This window comes from Eleutherodactylus coqui, chromosome 5 (assembly GCF_035609145.1).
Source record: "Eleutherodactylus coqui strain aEleCoq1 chromosome 5, aEleCoq1.hap1, whole genome shotgun sequence".
Taxonomy (NCBI): domain Eukaryota; kingdom Metazoa; phylum Chordata; class Amphibia; order Anura; family Eleutherodactylidae; genus Eleutherodactylus; species Eleutherodactylus coqui.
Genome location: NC_089841.1, coordinates 238570058 through 238588271, shown reverse-complemented (window position 1 = coordinate 238588271; position 18214 = coordinate 238570058). Strand labels below are relative to the sequence as shown.

Here is an 18214-nt window from a genome sequence, read left to right as displayed (position 1 = left end):
GCCCCCTCTCCTACCAGTTTTAAATTGAGGGGTTAGGAATAAGAAATTTCAAAACCTCTATTGGGAGGGGAACTTTTTTTTACGTGAAGGTGGAAATTGGAATATTGTAGAAGATGTATCCATGTTATTGTTGTTGTTAGCGATATAGTCGTTCACGACCCTCGGCGACACTAAAGCCAAGCTCACGCCATGATTTTCGGATCCATGCTATTACAGAAGCTTTAGTCTTGGGACAAAAGGGTAATGGACGTATTGGGTTTCGGGGCGCTGCCAATATTAATGCAAAAAGGGAACAGCCTCTGATTAATTCTTGTTTAGTAACTGGCCAATTAAGGTTGTGTGAATAGGAGCACCCAAATTCTAATTTGATCAGTTAAAATAGCCTTGTAGCAGCCTTTAAGCTGGGTACTCCTAATTCCCCACTACTCCTTGGGGAATAGAGTAAGGAAGCCGTAACCAGTGGTTTCTTGTTGTTCCAAATGAAGGATAGTAATTGGCTTTGTAGAGATTTTTAAAAATGCAAAGGATAAGGGACCGTCGCCATGTGAAAGATATATAATATTTTGGGTAATATCATCATTTTATATGGGTCAATACATTCCAACAAAGTTTTCGCCATTGGAATTTTGTCCAGGGGAGGGCATATTTTAATACCTAAGTATGGAAGATCTATCCTCTCCCATGAGTATGAAAACTCATGTTGGATCATTTCTAGTAAGTAGTGTGAGATATTAAGGCCCCAAATCTGTGATTTTTTGATATTCACTTTATAATATAAGGCTTGTCCAAAACTTTCTATAATGCGAAATATGGCACAGAGAGCATTTAAAAGGTCGGTTAGCGTGAGTATTACATCACCAGCAAAATGTCCCAGTTTATGTTAACGAAAAAGTAATAGAACCTTTTATTAAAGCAGATAGACTCAGCAAATGGCTCCATACCCAAAACAAATAAAAGAGGGGTGAGGGGGCATCCTTGACGAGTTCATTAATAATGCCAAAAGGGCTGGATAGAACCCCTATTGACTAGCACTCTAACAGAAGTCAAAAAGTAAAGGGGTTGGATCGCTCTCAAAATGTTGCTGCTGAATCCAAATTTTATCAGTGTAGAGAAAGTATATCCACAATGGTCCTATCAAACACTTTCTCTGTATCCAGGGTGAGGAGCAGAGAAGGCTTTAACCCTTTCCAATCCAATTTGTATCCTTGTTTTCCTACTGGGCTCTCTCTTTTTCTGCCCTTATACAATGGCGCTATATGCTGGCTAAAGCCAGTATTGCATGAGGTGACATGTTGGATAGGCTCCGACAGCAGAGAGGCTGGCAATATACAGTAAGAATACCCTGACGGATGTCTTCCAACATCTGAGCTGTACAGCCTTAATTCATAATGTCTTCAGACGTCAGACAGTGGATTGGAAAGGGTTAAAGGTCTCCAATCCTGGACATCAAATCAGTGATATGCCTAGTCCCATCTGAAGCCTGTATTTCCTTCATAAAACCCACTTGATCACTATAAGCTATACTAGGAATAATCTGGAGAAGGCGATGGGCTAGGCTTTTGGCATAAAGTTTGGCATCACTATTAAGTAGGGAGATGGTCTTATCGTTTGCTGGGATGTAGGAAATTTGTCTGTCTTGGGGACTGCAAGTATTGTAGCTTGGAGCATTTCTGCAGTGTGTTGACATCGGATCAAAGTCTGGTTCAAAATCTTAACGAGGAAAGGGATGAAATATGAGCTAAAAAACTAGGTAATACTCATTAGACCAACTGTCTGGCCCAGGGCCCTACCTTTTTTAGTTTTTTTATACATTTAAAAACATCTTGTAGTGTGGTGGGAGAGTTGAGAAAATCTATTTGGGAAGAGTTGAGAAAAGGTAGGATAATATTATTGAGGACGTCCTCTCCTATAATATCAGTGGGTTCAATTATCGTAGAGTTCCCTTCAAGGTTATAAAGTTTTGCATAAAATTTACTAAAGGCCTCTGCTATATCTTGGGGGTTGTAGTTGGAATCTGGCACTGACAAACATGAAACTCTAGACTGACATGTTTTATGTTTTATCTTAGGCACCATGAGTTTGCTATACTTATTGTTGGCTATATAATAAGTCATTCCAAGTTATTCATCCATTTTGTGATGTTCAAAAGATCTCCAAATAGGGGTCTCCCCTTTAATAGAGCTACACGAGTTGAGTCTGAGGGAGTTTTACGCATTTTAGTTTCTAAATCCTTAATCTCGGGTAAAAGAGTGCTTCAAGTTATTTGTTTTCTTCCTTATATAAATAGATTTCTGTTGAATCCTGACCCGTCTTATAACCGATTTGTCAGCATTCCAGAATTCCTTCCTGGGCCATCAGTGTTGGGAAAATATTCCTGTAAAGTCCTCTGAACAATATTCCGATAATAGGGAAGCTTAATTAGAAAAGTGTTTTTGCGCCAAATCTTAGTAATATGGAGAGGTGGGGACAGCGGCAGGGTCAGGTATACAGGTGCGTGATCCAACCATGAGGTCGGCCAATCCGTAGCTTGTTTAATCTAAGAGAGTAAAGAATAATCTTCCAAAAACATCAATTCTGGAAATAGTTCTATGTCTTGCAGAGTAGAATCTATGTTCTCTGGAGAAAGCATTTCGAGTCGAAGAGTTCCTCTCTGATCATCCTTAGAGATTAAGTGGGTGCAGACTTCCTGCCCTGGCTACTGGTATCTAATCCGCAATTAGGGATGATATTCAAATCTCTACACATTATCAAATTTCCTGTTTGAATATTTCTTGTTTTCCTCAGAACTTTATTAACCCCTTAGTGACCAAGCCTAAATGACCAACTAATTTTTCAGTTTTTTTCATCATCGCATTCCCGGAGCCATACCTTTTTCATTTTTCCATCGGCAGCCATATGAGAACTGGTTTTTTGCAAGATAAATTGTATTTTCTAATTATATGATTTGTAAGCACATTTAATGTACTGAATAACTTTTATTAATTTTTCGGTGGGATTGGGGGAAAAAAATGAAATTGTCATTTTGTTTTTTGGATTTCATGTTTACAGCTTCCAGTGTGCAAAATAAATCATGTGATAATATTATTTTCCGAGTCAGCAAGATTCCGGCGACACCCAACTTATAAAGTTTATTATGTTTTGCTATTTTTGTACACAAAAACACTTTTTAAAATCTTATTTTAAAGACTAGCTTTTGTGTCGCCCCATTCCAAGAGCTATAGCATTTTTATTTTCCCATAAATGGAGCTCTATGGGGGCTCGTTGTTTGCGAGATGAACTCTAGTTAGAGATGAGCGAGCGTAATCGCTAAGGCAAATTACTCGAGCGAGTATTGCCATTTTCGAGTACATGCCTGCTCGTCCCAAAAGATTCGTGGGCCGGCGGGGGTGAGCGGTGAGTTGCGGGAGTAAGCAGGGGTGAGCTGGGGGGATAGAGAGAGATCTCCCCCCCTGTTCCTCCCCGCTCTCCCCCGCCGTCCCCCGCCAGCCCCTGAATCTTTTGAGATGAGTGGGCATGTACTTGAAAATGGCAATACTCACTAGAGTAATTTGCCTTAGTAATGCTGCAGGCCAGTATGATTACACCAATATCAAATTTATATAGGTATTTTTTTTAATTTGCAAGTTTTTCACACTTTTTTTAAAATTGTTTTTTGTTTATCGCCGTATTGAAAGATCTCTAACCTTTTTTTTTTTTTGTCAGCGGTGTTATGGAAGATTTCCTTTGCAAGATGAGTTGTACTTTATAACAGTACCATTTGTTAATCCATGCCACGTTTTAATCACTTTCTGTTCTGTTTTTTGTAAAGCGAGATAGACAAAATTAGATATTTTTGCCACATTTTTTGTTTTTTTTTGTTAATAGTGTGTACTATGCAGGTTAAATAATGTACTAACTTTTCTCTCTGGATCATTATGAATGCAGCAATACCACATCTTTGATTTTTTAATCATTTTTTTATCACATAGTAAAGAAGGAAAGGTGGGGTTTGGACGTATCTATTTTTTCAGGGAAAATACTGTCAAAAGAGCGTTACAAAGTCACACGACTTTGTAGCGTCACAAAATCGTGATATTGCCGCAAGAAAACAGCAATATCGCACAGAACACAGCTGCGATATTGCTGCGATTTTCTCACGTCAATATCCCTGTAGCCCTTGTCAAAGAGGCCTAAAAGTGAGGTAATAGAGTGCAATTTTTTCCTAGCTTGCATTGTCACCTGCGATAGGTCAGAGTAGAGATAGATGTCCTCATATAGAGCCAGAAGCTCCTGTAGCTTTCTTACTGCAAACGTCAACGACTCCTTAAAGTGGAAAAAATGGATGTGCACATCTCTTGGAGAGTTGTCTGGAATCATTTTTGGACAAGGTAACCTATGCACTCTGTCTAATCAATCTTTCCTCTGGACTGGAGTTAAGAAGAAGTAGCTTAATCAATTGTTGCACATGTCCGGTTAATGCAGAAGAAGGGACAGACTCCGGAATCCCTCTCAGTTTGACGTTGTTTTGTCTGTTTCTGTCTTCTAAGTTTGCCCTTTGGATCTTGATAAGTTCTATTTCCTCCACCACATTGTAGGAAGCATCAATTAGTTCATAATGTGAGCCAGTAATCTCGCTCATCTTATTTTCTAGGTGATCTACCCAGTTAAGGAGAATCTAAGTGAGGCTGTTATTATTGAAAAGTCCTTGTAGATTGAGCACCTTAGTGCTAGGACGATTTTCTTAATAAAGGATTCAGATGCAGCCTGGTCAGTGTAGGATATATCCAAGATAGGATCACTGGTGTTTCCAGCAGCAGCATCCAACTCCCACTGTACTGCTAATGGGGCATTCTTCATCCTAGGCCTTTGCTTCTCTGGGCTGCTACATAGAGAGAGGGCCTCTGCTGCGGGAGTCGTGGTGTTCCTCCATGTTGGACGCTCCCACTGATCCCTTACTTCTAGAGCCTAAAGCGGGACTCCCCTCCCATGGGGCATGTTGAAGATCCACTTTGCTTGAGGCAAAGAGAAGTCTGCTTACCTGTTTCACATTGGAGGTCACCAAACCTGCTGCTCCCCTCGATGTTTCTTCCGGATGGACAAAGCCTCAAGCTTGTTTTTCCACCTCATCTCTGGCGTCATGGGCAGAAAAGAAGTCTGTCAATTTTTGCTGCTCTTTTCTCATCATGAGAGAGCAAGGATAGAGCAATGGATTGTCCCCCCAAAAGTGCTGCTTTAGAGGTCTTTTATGCGGAGCTCACAAAACCATAGCCACCCACATTTAGGCCACACCCCCTTCAATTGAACATTTTGCATCAATGATACATTACTCCCAAAAGACTGTACCTGATGAGTAGTTGATCCAATTCTAATGTTATAAATATCTTGCTCCTGATGCTGACTTGTAATGCGGGGATGCACTGGGATTCAAGACTTGGCGTGAAGTGACTGATTTGCTTAGAAAGGTTGTGGTGATTCTGGTACCAAGAGTCCAAGAGATTTATTTACTCAGACTTCTGGACCTCGAACACTGGCAACAACATGTACAGATTTTATTTTGCAAAACACTTTTTTTACCATGCACAGTGGTGGCAATGGAATGATTGGATAGACGGCCTCCAACTACGGATCATTGGAGACATATGGTAACAATATCATCCCCTATGAAAACATTAGCTTTAAAAATAGAAAAAGTGTCCTGAAAGTTTTCATAAGGTTTGGGATACATGCTGCAATTCTTCTAGTATGATTTTTACACAAAAGGCTTTTCAATTCCTAACAGACCAACTACACAGTTATGTCAGGTAGGAACAATGATTATTATAGCGATACGGCTCTTTGTGTTTTCTTATCACCCTCCTGTGTAGTCTTACTTTCCTGTGATTTATGAATCTTATATGAAGGCAACTATAGTCCCACCAAAAATGTCAGTCCCACATGTCTACCAATATAGCAAGCACTAAACAGCTAAGACAGGACTGCAGAGATTGTCATTAAAAAATGTTTATTGAAAACTACATATATAATAAAAGCATAAAAAAAACAGAACATGAAGGAAATGCAACATCAATACAAGGGAAATATATCACCCCAGGCCTCACATATAGGAAGTTCCCAAAGAAAATCATACTCAATAGGTACAATAGGAGCAACCAAGCTCAATGTCATGCACATAATTGGGGATCTGAAAAACTCTGCGCCCCTGTGATTTATCAGCATGTGTGCTAGAAATTCATTGTTTATAAACAGTAATTCATCACAACACAAACTTTCAATGTTCTATAAATATTTAATGTATGAAGCAAAATATTGATACAGCCATTGTTGCAACAGAGCAGTCCCCAACCATGAAGCTCCCTCAACCAGGCTTCACAGTTGGGATGAGGTTTTGGTGTAGCTGTACAGTGTTCGGGTGATCGTTCTCAGTGAGAGAAACCAAGTAATCTTGTAGATATACCTTTTAATGGCTAACAAAAATACATGATGTCATAGCGAGCTTTTGTGGATATCTCGCCCCCTTCTTCGGGCTTGAATAAAAATAGTTTGGGTGGCACATAATTATAACATACAGATGCAGAGGGAAGCGGAACACACTCCTCTTGATCTAAAAAATGAAATTTGAGACTGTTTTGGACTAAAAACTTAAAACAACAGACAAACTGAGCTGAGACATAAATCGTTAATCAGTCCACTGAGCTCAGGGCAGTTTTATGATGTGTCTCATCTCTCCTTCGACCTGCACATGGAAGGAGATGCATCAGCACTAGAGATGAGCGAGCACCCAAATGCTCGAGTCCGCGTTATTCGAGTTGAGCTTTTCATAAAATTCGAGAGCTCTACTCGAGTAACGAACCCCATTGACTACGATGGGAGAATCAAGCATTTTTGTATGTGGGATGCCGGATGCTGAGCTTTTTTTTTTCTCCTAGGTTCTCTCTTGACCTCCTTCAGACCTTTTATATTTTCAGTGCTTTTCATCTTTTCATCTTCCAAAACAAGGCATCGTTCATTGGTGATTAAAAGTTCCACCTTTATTTCATTTGTCCTTAAAACATTTTTCCCAGAAAAACGGTGGAATAGTCAGGTGGTCTGTGACAATCTTGAGATGGGCTGCATTGGGTTTTTTAAACTTTTTTTTAGTAGTGTCTTCCTTCATGTTGTCCTTCCATGAACCACATTCTTGCTCACTGTTTTTCTAATAGTGGACACATGAACAGAGGATTTTATAGCTTGGAGCATCTTCTGTAGGTCGTTACTATCATTCTTAGATTATTTCTATCCTCATTCAGGATGGCCTGTTGTGCTCTCGGAGTGATCATACCCAGATGCCCACTTCTAGGGAGAGTAGCTAGAGTTCTGAAGTTGTTTGTGTTGAGGCAGGTAAGTATGTCTGACATCCCCAAATTTAGGTTCCTGTTACATCAGACGATTATCATTCTCCCGGGAGATTTTGAACGATAATTGTCCTGTGTAACAGCCTGCAGAAAGTGAATGACTGGACGATTCATGTGCAGTCATTCACTTTCAAGCAGTTTAAAAGATGGATGACTTTCGTTCTGCGTAAGCAGCAGCTGCTCAGTACTGAACAGCCGCTGCTTACAGTGAATGGAGAGAAGTGGGGGGAGCTGACAGAGAACTCTGCTTCAGCCGCCCCCCCCCCTCCCTGCTGGCCGCGCTGTGAGCGATCCAACGATGCTCACTCCTGTATTGAGAGAGCATCACAGGGACGAGTGTCGGGCATCGTTTGCCCTTAGCTGTTCTGAACCCATGATTTTACCTTACAGGGTTCATAGAAGCTGAAAGATGCCCATTAAGTAGGAGGTGAGAATTACAGGGAATGTCTGTTGTGAGCCAACCCCTATGAACATTACCAATGTGTTTGAATGAGTGACCCGAGCAAGGCTACATTTATTCGAGTGTATGCGTATTTGCGGCGCGTTTTTTCACAATAGGAATTGCGTATTTGTGTGTGCATTTTTAACTGTACTTTTTGCATACGTACGTCGTGCACAACTGCGTGTAAAAAAAAAACACGTATCGGTGCTCTTAGCAATTGAAATGGTCATAGTAGTTTAATGAGTTCATGATGTGTTCTTTTCCTGAAAATCGAACATGCTGTATGATGGAATTGCGCACGACAAATACGCACATGTGAACCAACCCATTGAAATCAGTGGGTTCTATTTTCGGTGTATTGCACGCACAAGTAAAAACGGTTGTGTGAATAAGACCTTGAGGCCGGTTTCACACGAGCGACAAAATTGTAAGATTTTCTCGCAATGCGACAGTTCTACAAATCGCATGTATGTGAAGCCCATGCTTTCCAATGGGTTCCTTCACATTAGCGATGTTTTGTAGGCTGCTACATTTTGAGAGCACAAATACAGCCGTGATTTGCAGTGTTTTGTAGCCCATGTTTCCCTACGTTGCATCATGTTGCATTGCACGAAAACACGGTTTTCTTGCGGTGCGATGCAATATTTATAGTAGCATCACACTGATGGTTGTGATTGTGATTCAGCCAATATTTTTATATGGACTTGTTTACTGTTGGTATGGTCACCCGTTTACTGAACTGTCACTCTTCAGATGTGGAGAAGTGACATAGTGGTGCCCAATATGTGATCTTGTGCGACCTGAAAGATTTACGCCAGAAACGGAAGTAAGGTGGATCATCTCACTACTCCTCTGTATCATCTCTCCACCTCACAATCATCTCTCTTCTACCTCTATCATCATCACTATTATCATCTCCTCCCATAGTATCACCAATCTTCCCAGCAGTACTATATCTCCCTTCAGAGTATAAATCCCCTATAGTATAAATCTCCCTCCTGTACTATCGTCATCACTCATAGTATATAGTATATACCCAGTTGTATGTCCCCACAGCATAACTCCCCCATAATATATAGTATATACCCAGTAGTATGTCCCCACACAGTATAAATCCCCATAGGATATACCCAGTACTATGTCCCCCCACAGTATAACTCCCGGGTAGTATATAGTATATACCCAGTAGTATGTCCCCCCGCAGTATAACTCCCCCATAGTATATAGTATATACCCATTAGTATGTCTCCCCACAGTATAACTCCCCCATAGTATATTGTATATACCCATTAGTATGTCTCCCCACAGTATAATTCCCCCATAGTATATTGTATATACCCAGCAGTATGTCCGCCCACAGTATAACTCCCCCATAGTATATAGTATATAGCCATTAATATGTCTCTCCACAGTATAACTCCCCCATAGTATATTGTATATACCCAGCAGTATATCCCCCCACAGTATATATCCCCCATAGTATATAGTATATACCCATTAGTATGTCTCCCCACAGTATAACTCCCCCATAGTATATTGTATATACCCAGCAGTATGTCCCCCCACAGTATAACTCCCCCATAGTATATAGTATATACCCATTAGTATGTCTCCCCACAGTATAACTTCCCCATAGTATATTGTATATACCCAGCAGTATGTCCCCCCACAGTATAACTCCCCCATAGTATATAGTATATACCCAGCAGTATGTTCCCCCACAGTATAACTCCCCCATAGTATATAGTATATACCCAGCAGTATGTCCCCCCACAGTATAACTCCCCCATAGTATATAGTATATACCCATTAGTATGTCTCCCCACAGTATAACTCCCCCATAGTATATTGTATATACCCAGCAGTATGTCCCCCCACAGTATAACTCCCCCATAGTATATAGTATATACCCATTAGTATGTCTCCCCACAGTATAACTCCCCCATAGTATATAGTATATACCCAGCAGTATGTCCCCCCACAGTATAACTCCCCCATAGTATATAGTATGTCCCCCCATAGTATAGATTCCACTATTGCTTTTTTTCACTTCACTTTTATGGCATTTAGGATGCAGAATAAATGAAGTGATAACATTATTCTTTGGATCAGCAGATTTCCAGCGATACCAAGTTTATAACATTTTTTAGATTTTGCTATTTTTGTACACTAAAACCCCTTTTTTGAAAAAAAAGATTTGTTTTTGTGTCTCTACATTCTAGGAGCCGTAACATTTTCATTATTCCTTCGACGCGGCTCAATGAGGGCTTGTTTTTATTGGATGAATTCTGGTCTTAATTATTCCCATTTTTTGGAACATTTAACATTTTGATCACTTTTTATTCCTTTTTTTTCTAGGGCAATTTTGTTATTTATTTTATTTTTTTAAGGATGTTAATCGTGCGGCATAAATTATATGTTCAATTCATTCTGCGTGTCAGAAGGATTACATCAATACCAAATTGATATAGTTTTTTTTAATACCTTGCTACTTTTTCACACTTTTTTTTCTAAAAAAATGTGTTGGGTTTTTTTATCATTGCATTCTGAGACCCCCAGCAATTTTTTTCTCTCAACTGTGCTGTTTGAGGTTCTCCATTTTTATGGTGCAAATTCTACTTTTTACTGATATCATTTGGTAATCTATATAACTTTTTGATTGCTTTCTTGTCAATTGTTTGTGAGGCAAGCGATACAAAATTAGCTATTTTCGCTATGCATTTTTTCTTTCTCAAGACATGCACCATGTGTGTTAAATGATGTGCTAACATTCTGGGGATCATTACAAAGGCGGTGATAGCAGATTTGTGAGGATTTAAAAAAAAAAAAAAAATATATATATATATATATATATATATATATATATATATATATATATATATATATATATAAACAGTAAGGGGGAAAGTTGGAGTTTTAATTTATTAGGTCACATGGCAGACCCAGAGGCCATCTTCAAGTCTCCAGATACCCTGGCAACCCATGGGGACCCTATGATTAACAATGATCGCAGCATGTAAGGGTTTAACAGCAGATATTGGTATTCTCACTGCTCCCCGCTGTTGCAGAAGGAGGCCAGCTGTCAATCACAGTCAGCTCCTCCTGCATATGGTGCAGGTTCAGCTTCTGAGCCCATGCCATCCATAGGATGCAAATTTATGTCGATTTGCGGGAACACCTTCCTAGCCGGGACATAAACGTACGTTCTGTAATGGAAAGGGGCTAAATATTGTAAGTTGTAAGGCATGTCCTCCTTGGATCAGGCTTGTTTCTCAAGCACATCACATATTTGATTGGATTGAGATCTGGGGAATTTAGAGACCAAGTCATCACCCTGAACTCTTCTTCATGTCCCTCAAACCATTCCAGAACACTATCTGCGGTGAGGTAGGGCGCTTTATCCTGCTGAAAGACACCACTGCCATTGGAGAAATCCGCTGCCATGTAGGGGTCTACATGAAGTGTAACAATGTTTAAGTAGGAGGTAAATTCAAAGTAGCATCTTCTGTGTAACTTCTGTATATTTCTCTAACTTGTTCTCTAATTGAAAAGTTCTGATTTTGATGTCAGGATAAAATAACATATTGATAAACAGCCTATTAACAGGATGCGGTAATGACCAGACTCATAATACAATTTCTAAGCAGGCTAGTAAAATGAAATCGTGCTTTATACATACTATCACACCGCAGTTTCTTGCCAGGAGTCATAATTATATAGTTGATATGATTTCATTGAATGCCAGCCAGTCTTCTTCTATGACTCTGATAAGTAATTTACCAAGAGGCATATATAAGAAGTAACAGAAGCTTCTGAATATCTTAATGCTAAAAATGGGAATAACCCCTACATAACATCTAGCTATACAAATACTTTACTTCTGTATGGTATGTAAATGGCATACATTGATACAAACAAATAGTGGATCCTGGTACAGCTTTGACACCTGAGCCAAAATGTTCACATGCGTTTGAAGCAGCATCCAGTTTCCTAATGAAGATTTCACTCACGTCATCCGGTATAGATCATCTTTATTGTGCCCAAATATAATGACAACGTTTCGACCACATTGTCGGTGGTCTGTATCAAGCCCATACATACACAGATACTACTCCCCATAAATACAAAACAGACATGCCCATAAAACCAATATAAAATAGGCATAGCTCCAGAACAACCGTCCTGCTTGGTGGAACCGGATAACGGATGCAGGTGTCCCTGTTTACACAAATTGTCCACATCCCGACCAAGGCACCACTCTACCTGTTGACAGCGTCTGTTACTTCTCTGGGCACATGCGAGAGTTCAGGCAACCCTCTTGCGTTGTCCGTCCAAGTCGCGTCACCACTACATCTACTACACATGTGCCGGCCTCGCTCGAACTTCACCCAACTGCTTACGTAGCCCGGGAATCCCCGGACGGCCCCTGACGCGACGGGTCAATTGTGCATGCTCACACCCAGTGTATCAGGTACAATAACCCTTCACTGACTGTATTTATGGGGGGTAGTATCTGTGTATGTATGGACTTGACAAAGACCACAGACAATGTGGTCGAAACGTTGGCATTACATTTGGGTACTATAAAGATGATCTATACCGGATGACATGAGTCATTAGGAAACACCCTTGGATGCTGCTTCAAACGTATGTGGACTGCTTGTATCTACTGGTTCAGGATCCAGAACCAGGTCAGAAGCGTGCATCTCTGATCGTATAGAAGACACCTCCCTGGCTTATGAGGTGTGTGTGTGTGTGCTGCTGTCAACCCTACATTTGCATTTGAGCCAAAATGTTCAATATTTAAATTAAAGTCTTTCTTATTGTGTTTATTCACATCATTAAGTTTACAAAAGCCAACTAGTACAATTAGTACAGATGTCTCAAGTGACCGGTTTTGGTGCCTAAAAGTCTTAAAATGGAGAAAAAGTGTTATCAACTTATTGAAATAAAACAAATATTTTACAGATTTTGTTTTCTACAGATACTTCTACGGAAAATTCTTGGGAATGTTAGATCAGTCTGATTTACTCTTGAATTCATTACAGCTGGAAATAATCCCAGTTATGTAACAAGATTACAGAAATCAGACATGGAGTTTATCAGCAGTAGGTGTTTGCTACGGTGTTAAAATGTATTCAGCTTTAAATCAGATTTGTTTGGGGCTTTTTCCTTGACCCGAAAATAAAACCAATTGGTCCTAATCACAAGTAAACATGTAGCTATTTACTCATTCCAGATGCACCTTTAACGATATAACTCCTCCATAACCGACTCCAGGCTGAGAAAGCTTTTGGTGTAAACATGTGCAAATGTTTAATCTTGAAGTAAGATGCTTTTAGAAACGTAGATCATTGAAACTTGCCCTTACATGGATCTCCCAGTCTATAGTAGACTAACATAAATATGTTGGGGAAAAACTAATTAGATAATTACATATGATGTCAAAGTGAACAGATTGATCTCATGTGTTGGTGGATAGCAAATGTGGTGCCTATATTCAAAAAGGGGTCAAAAAGTGAATACAGAAACTACAGACCTGTAAGTCTGACTACTATTGGGAGTAAATTGTTTGAGGGGTTTCTAAAAGATGATATACTGGAGAACCTCAAGGAAAATAGCTGTATAACTCCATATCAGCATGGAAGATTGCTCCTGTCAAACCAATCTGATTAGCTTCTACAAGGAGGTAAGTTCTAGATTGGACTAGGGAGAGTCATTGGATCTTGTGTATCAGGACTTTTTCAAAGCGTTTTATACTGTGCCACATAAAAGGTTGGTATATAAAATGAGAATGCTTGGTCTGCACGAGAGTGTGTGTAAATGGGTAAGTAACTGGTGAGTGATAGAAAGCAGGGGGTGGTTATAAATGGTACATACTCTGACTGGGTCACCGTTACCAATGGGGCATCACAGAGGGCAGTACTGGAGGGGTTACTAGTGGGGTACCACAGAGGGCAGTACTGGAGGGGTTACTTGTGGGGTACCACGGGGGGTGGGTGGGGGGCAGTATTGGGCCTATTCTTTTTAATATATTAATGACCTGATAGAAGGAGTGTGCAGTAAAATATCAATATTTGTAGATGATACAAAAGTATGTAGAGTAATTAACACAAGAGAGGACAGAATAGCAGCATTGCTTAGAGGAAAAAAGATCACAACATGTTCTACCTTTGCATGTTCCCTCAGAATGCTTCACCCATGGGACCTTGAAAGACATTGCATGGTTCTCATATGTCGTGTGATGTGCATGCGAGTGTGATGCAATGTTTCCCATTGAAGTCAGTGAGAAACACTTGCAATCCTTACACACACAGGGGGATCACAATTTCATAGAAGCAATGCAAATTTTAATCAAAATGCTTCTCCCCTCAGTGAAAGTCACACATTGGCAAGCATGATATCTCGGCCCGATATCACGCTCGCCCGTGTGAATGTAGCCTAATTAAGGGCAAAAATACATTGCCATAGGTGCAACTACATTCGCCAGTATGGAGTGTAGTTACACCTGAACAAGGAACATTTCTTCCCCCCTACGCCAGTATCAAAAAAGCTGCGGGAAGATCGGTGCTACCCGTTCTTCCCCGCACGATGCATTCACTTCGGGCGGGTAACATAGGGCATGTTTAATTTTTTTCTCAACCGTAGTTCTCATGGCCGAGAAATCACAATAGTGAAAATGAAAACACTGAAATCCTATCACTGCTGTACAAGGGGAGAAAAACACGTTCATGGCATAGCTAACAAGTAAATGCTGTTGCTAAAAAATATTGGGTGTAGTATACAAGGTATCAAAACTTTATAACATTTAGGCTACATTCACATGGGTGAGCGCAATATCGCAAGTGTTCAACATTAATTTCAATGGAAAACTGTTAGGTATAGGGTCACCACTGGAGGGCGCTGGCAGCCGGCGGTCGCGGTCTGCTCCTTCTGGCGCCACGGGTGTCAGTGCGGGCGGCTCCGGTCGGGGTCCCCTCGTGTTGGTGGTTGCCCACTCCCACAGGCGGTCTGTGCAGCTCTCTGTATTGTACACTGCCCCGGGGAGAGCCGGTCTTATCATCTCCCCTATCGGTGTGTCACCTTTCCCCGCCCTGTCTGGGTTGGGACTCTCACATATCAGGCTGCTGAGTGCTAGCAGAGGTTACCGGTGTTTGGTTAGACTTAGCTCTGCTAGCTCCTGCTTATACTGTTCCCGACTGTTTTGTTCCTTGACCCATTTTTGCCTTGGACTCCGCTCCTGTCTTAGTCCTTGGTACTGCGCACGTGCCTCCCCGGCTTAACTCGGTTTCCCCTGACTACTCTCTTTGTTACCCCCTGTCATTTGCTCTCGGTAGGTTTTGACCCGGCTTGTTTGACCATCCGCCTCCTGTACCTCTCCCTTGGGATCCCTGTCACTAGGTCAGAGCAGGGACCGCCGCCCTATTGTTGCTCTGGGACTTAGCCCAGGCGGGCAAGTAGGTAGGGATATGGGAATGGGATGGTGTAGGGACCCCCCCTGACCATCTGTCCCCTACCAGCCATAACAGAAACATTGCATTCGCATGTACATCGCACGACATGCGAGTGCCATACAATATCTTTGAAGATGCACTTGAAAACAATGAGCAAGGCATTCCAAGAGAATGACCAAAGGTAGAACATGCTGCAATTTGTTTGCAAAGTGTGAGTGAATCCATTCAAAAGAATGGATTTCATATTGGTGAGACTTTTTATTGTTCATGTGAGTGCGCCCTGATACTGTCGTAAAGTATAGCTTCTTCCTTTCATCCATACTGTAATTGCTCTTACTATTCTACATATAGTATTACAGATCATCTTGTGTAATTATATTTGCACTGAGCGGGGTGAACCAGGGAACAAATCGATGTTATTGATGGAACAATAAGTCTAATGTTGATGAAATTCTAAGTCTAATATAAATAAGCCTACAGGCTTTTCTTGCACCACACTTTGACCCCTTTGCCTGACCTTTGGTGGATGATTTTGGTGTCATTAGATTAGTGACATGCTCACCACTGCCGTAAAATCCTAAAATTTGAGTTTGATTCATCAAGTGACCTGTGAGGGCAGCTCAAAGTTGCAATGTTAAGTCTATGGGCACATGCCTCTAGGGAGAGTCAACCACTGCTAAGCGACGTTCATAGGAAGCCACGGACAGCAAACATTTGAAGCGGAATGCTCGTTGAGCCACAGAAGTCGGGGACTGAAGAACGTGCGGTCCCAACTATTGGGGAAGAATATAGGGTGTCTGAAGAAAGACCATGGATGAATGATAGATAATTACAGAAAGGAGGTAGAGAACAAGATGACAACCGGACACATGGTGGATCAGACAAGAGGTGGGGAAGAAGGCCATAGGCAGGGGCGGACGAGAGATAGATGTGTAGGGAAATAAGAAGGAGGATGAAGAAGGGCTGGAGAAAGAGGTAATTGTGAGCAGCGGGATGGCTGCGAGTGGTAGCGGTCCTTATACAGCAGGTGCCCGGGGTGAGACAGAAGCCGCTGTTCTGACCCCCATGTAAAGGCTGGCTTAGCAGCCTCTGCTCCCACCCCAGTGTATGCTGGCGGGCGCTATCTGGAAGCCCCTACATGACAGGAGCTTACATGAGGAAGGTGCAGTGATTATTTCAAATATCCCGCTAGAAACAGGTGTGTGGAGCGATTGCTTGGTGTGGGGAATCAGCCTGATTGGGAAGGAGAGGTAAGGGGCGGACCAAAATTCAAACTTGTGCAGTGATCAGCTATGTCAGAGGATAAGCCTGATTGTGCGGAGTGGATAAGCAGGGGTATGGGCAGGAATTTTACACTGAAGGGGAAATCAGTGGCTGGGAACAAAGTGGAGGGGAGCAATAATAATGGGAATATGGATAGGAAGAAAAGTTGATGGATGGTGCGGATTAGGGACAGCATCAAAATATATGTGCAACTGTACATGGTAGAGAAGAGGGGCAAATAGATGAAAAGAATGGGGGGGGAAGGGGGAAGGTTTTGAGCAGTATATGATCAGTTTGAAGTAGGGGGAATAAAAGAGAAACATTATATATATATATATATATATATATATATATATATATATATATATAAGAGAGAGGGAAGGGAGAGAGAGAGTGGGGAGAGAGGATAAGTGGGGAGAGAGTGGGGAGGGAGAGAGTGGGGGGAGAGAGAGAAAGGGAAAGAGAAGGGAAAGAGAGAGGGGGAGAGAGGAGGGGTAGAGAGGAGGGGAGGGAGAGAGTGGGGAGGACAGAGAGGGAGGGAGAAAGAGAGGTGGAGAGGGAAGGAGAGAGAGACTTTTCACAACATTTTATGTTCACAAACATCGAGTCAACCTAGCAATTGTCATGTCTGCTCCACAGTATGATTTCCTCTTCTAACAGTGTAACCGTCATGTATTCCAACTACTGGATGCACAATTTGGTGTCCCTCCCTTTCTGATGCTTCCTTTTCCAGGATATCTAATATATTTATGTCCGTGATATTAATTATTGTTTGTTCTCCTATTTAGCTCCTTTCATTACAACTCCCCTTGAAACACTTGATGCATTGGTGGAAGATGTCGCCACTTTCATATGTACAGTTGATTCATATCCGCAGTCGGAAATCATATGGACACGCAATAACATTCCTATCAGGTCTGTAAAAGCCTTTCATATACGGAAACTCAATTATGTTTATACGCTTTATTGTGATTAATAATTACAGTCTATCAGGTAACGATATCCCACATACTTATAGGAAAACAGAACACTAGGCCTAATACTGGGGACCAAACCTTGTTTATTACAATTAAATCTGATATATCAGAATGGGTGCCATATTTCTGGGCTGACTTTTAAAACTTAATACATGCAATACAAAGTGTCTTTAAGGGTAGTTGACTTTTCCGATCAATTTTCAGTATGAGCTGCCATGTCTGTATGCATTAGTAATAACACTATGCTGGTCAGTGGTAAACCCATTCTCAATGGGAATGTCATCATTGTGGAATGTGTGTTCCATTTCAACTGAGATCCTCCACTGCCCTCCATAAGTAAAGGCCCATTTAGACACAACGATTATCGCTCAAAATTCGCTCAAAAGCCGTGTTTTGAGTGATAATCGTTGTGTGTGACTGCACTTACATCGTGCAGTTTTCATTATCCCATCGCTCATCGTCGTCTTTCAGCGTGCTGGATGACAATGAGCCTTATCAGGGATTCACAGAGGGATACAGCTGATACTATTGTTTCAGCTGTATCCCACTCCCTGATGACAGGCTGGGTGGGAAGAACAGAGCGGTCCAGCTCTGTTCTCCATACCCGCCATGGAGCACTCGGCTGTATAACAGCCGGTCGCTCCGTGCAGAAAACAGCTGGATGCAGAAGACAAGCAGGGACACCCCGCTTGTCTTCTGCATCCTCTG

The 18214-nt window shown here is 41.4% G+C and overlaps 1 protein-coding gene across 1 annotated transcript in view; it reads left to right on the top strand.

Moving 5' to 3' along the window:
- Positions 1–18214, top strand: part of MUSK (muscle associated receptor tyrosine kinase) — a 136310-nt gene that overhangs the window by 20994 nt on the left and 97102 nt on the right. Inside the window, exon 2 of the mRNA XM_066604382.1 lies at positions 17318–17444. Coding sequence (XP_066460479.1) covers positions 17318–17444 — 127 coding nt within the window. The remainder of the gene's footprint in view (positions 1–17317; positions 17445–18214) is intronic.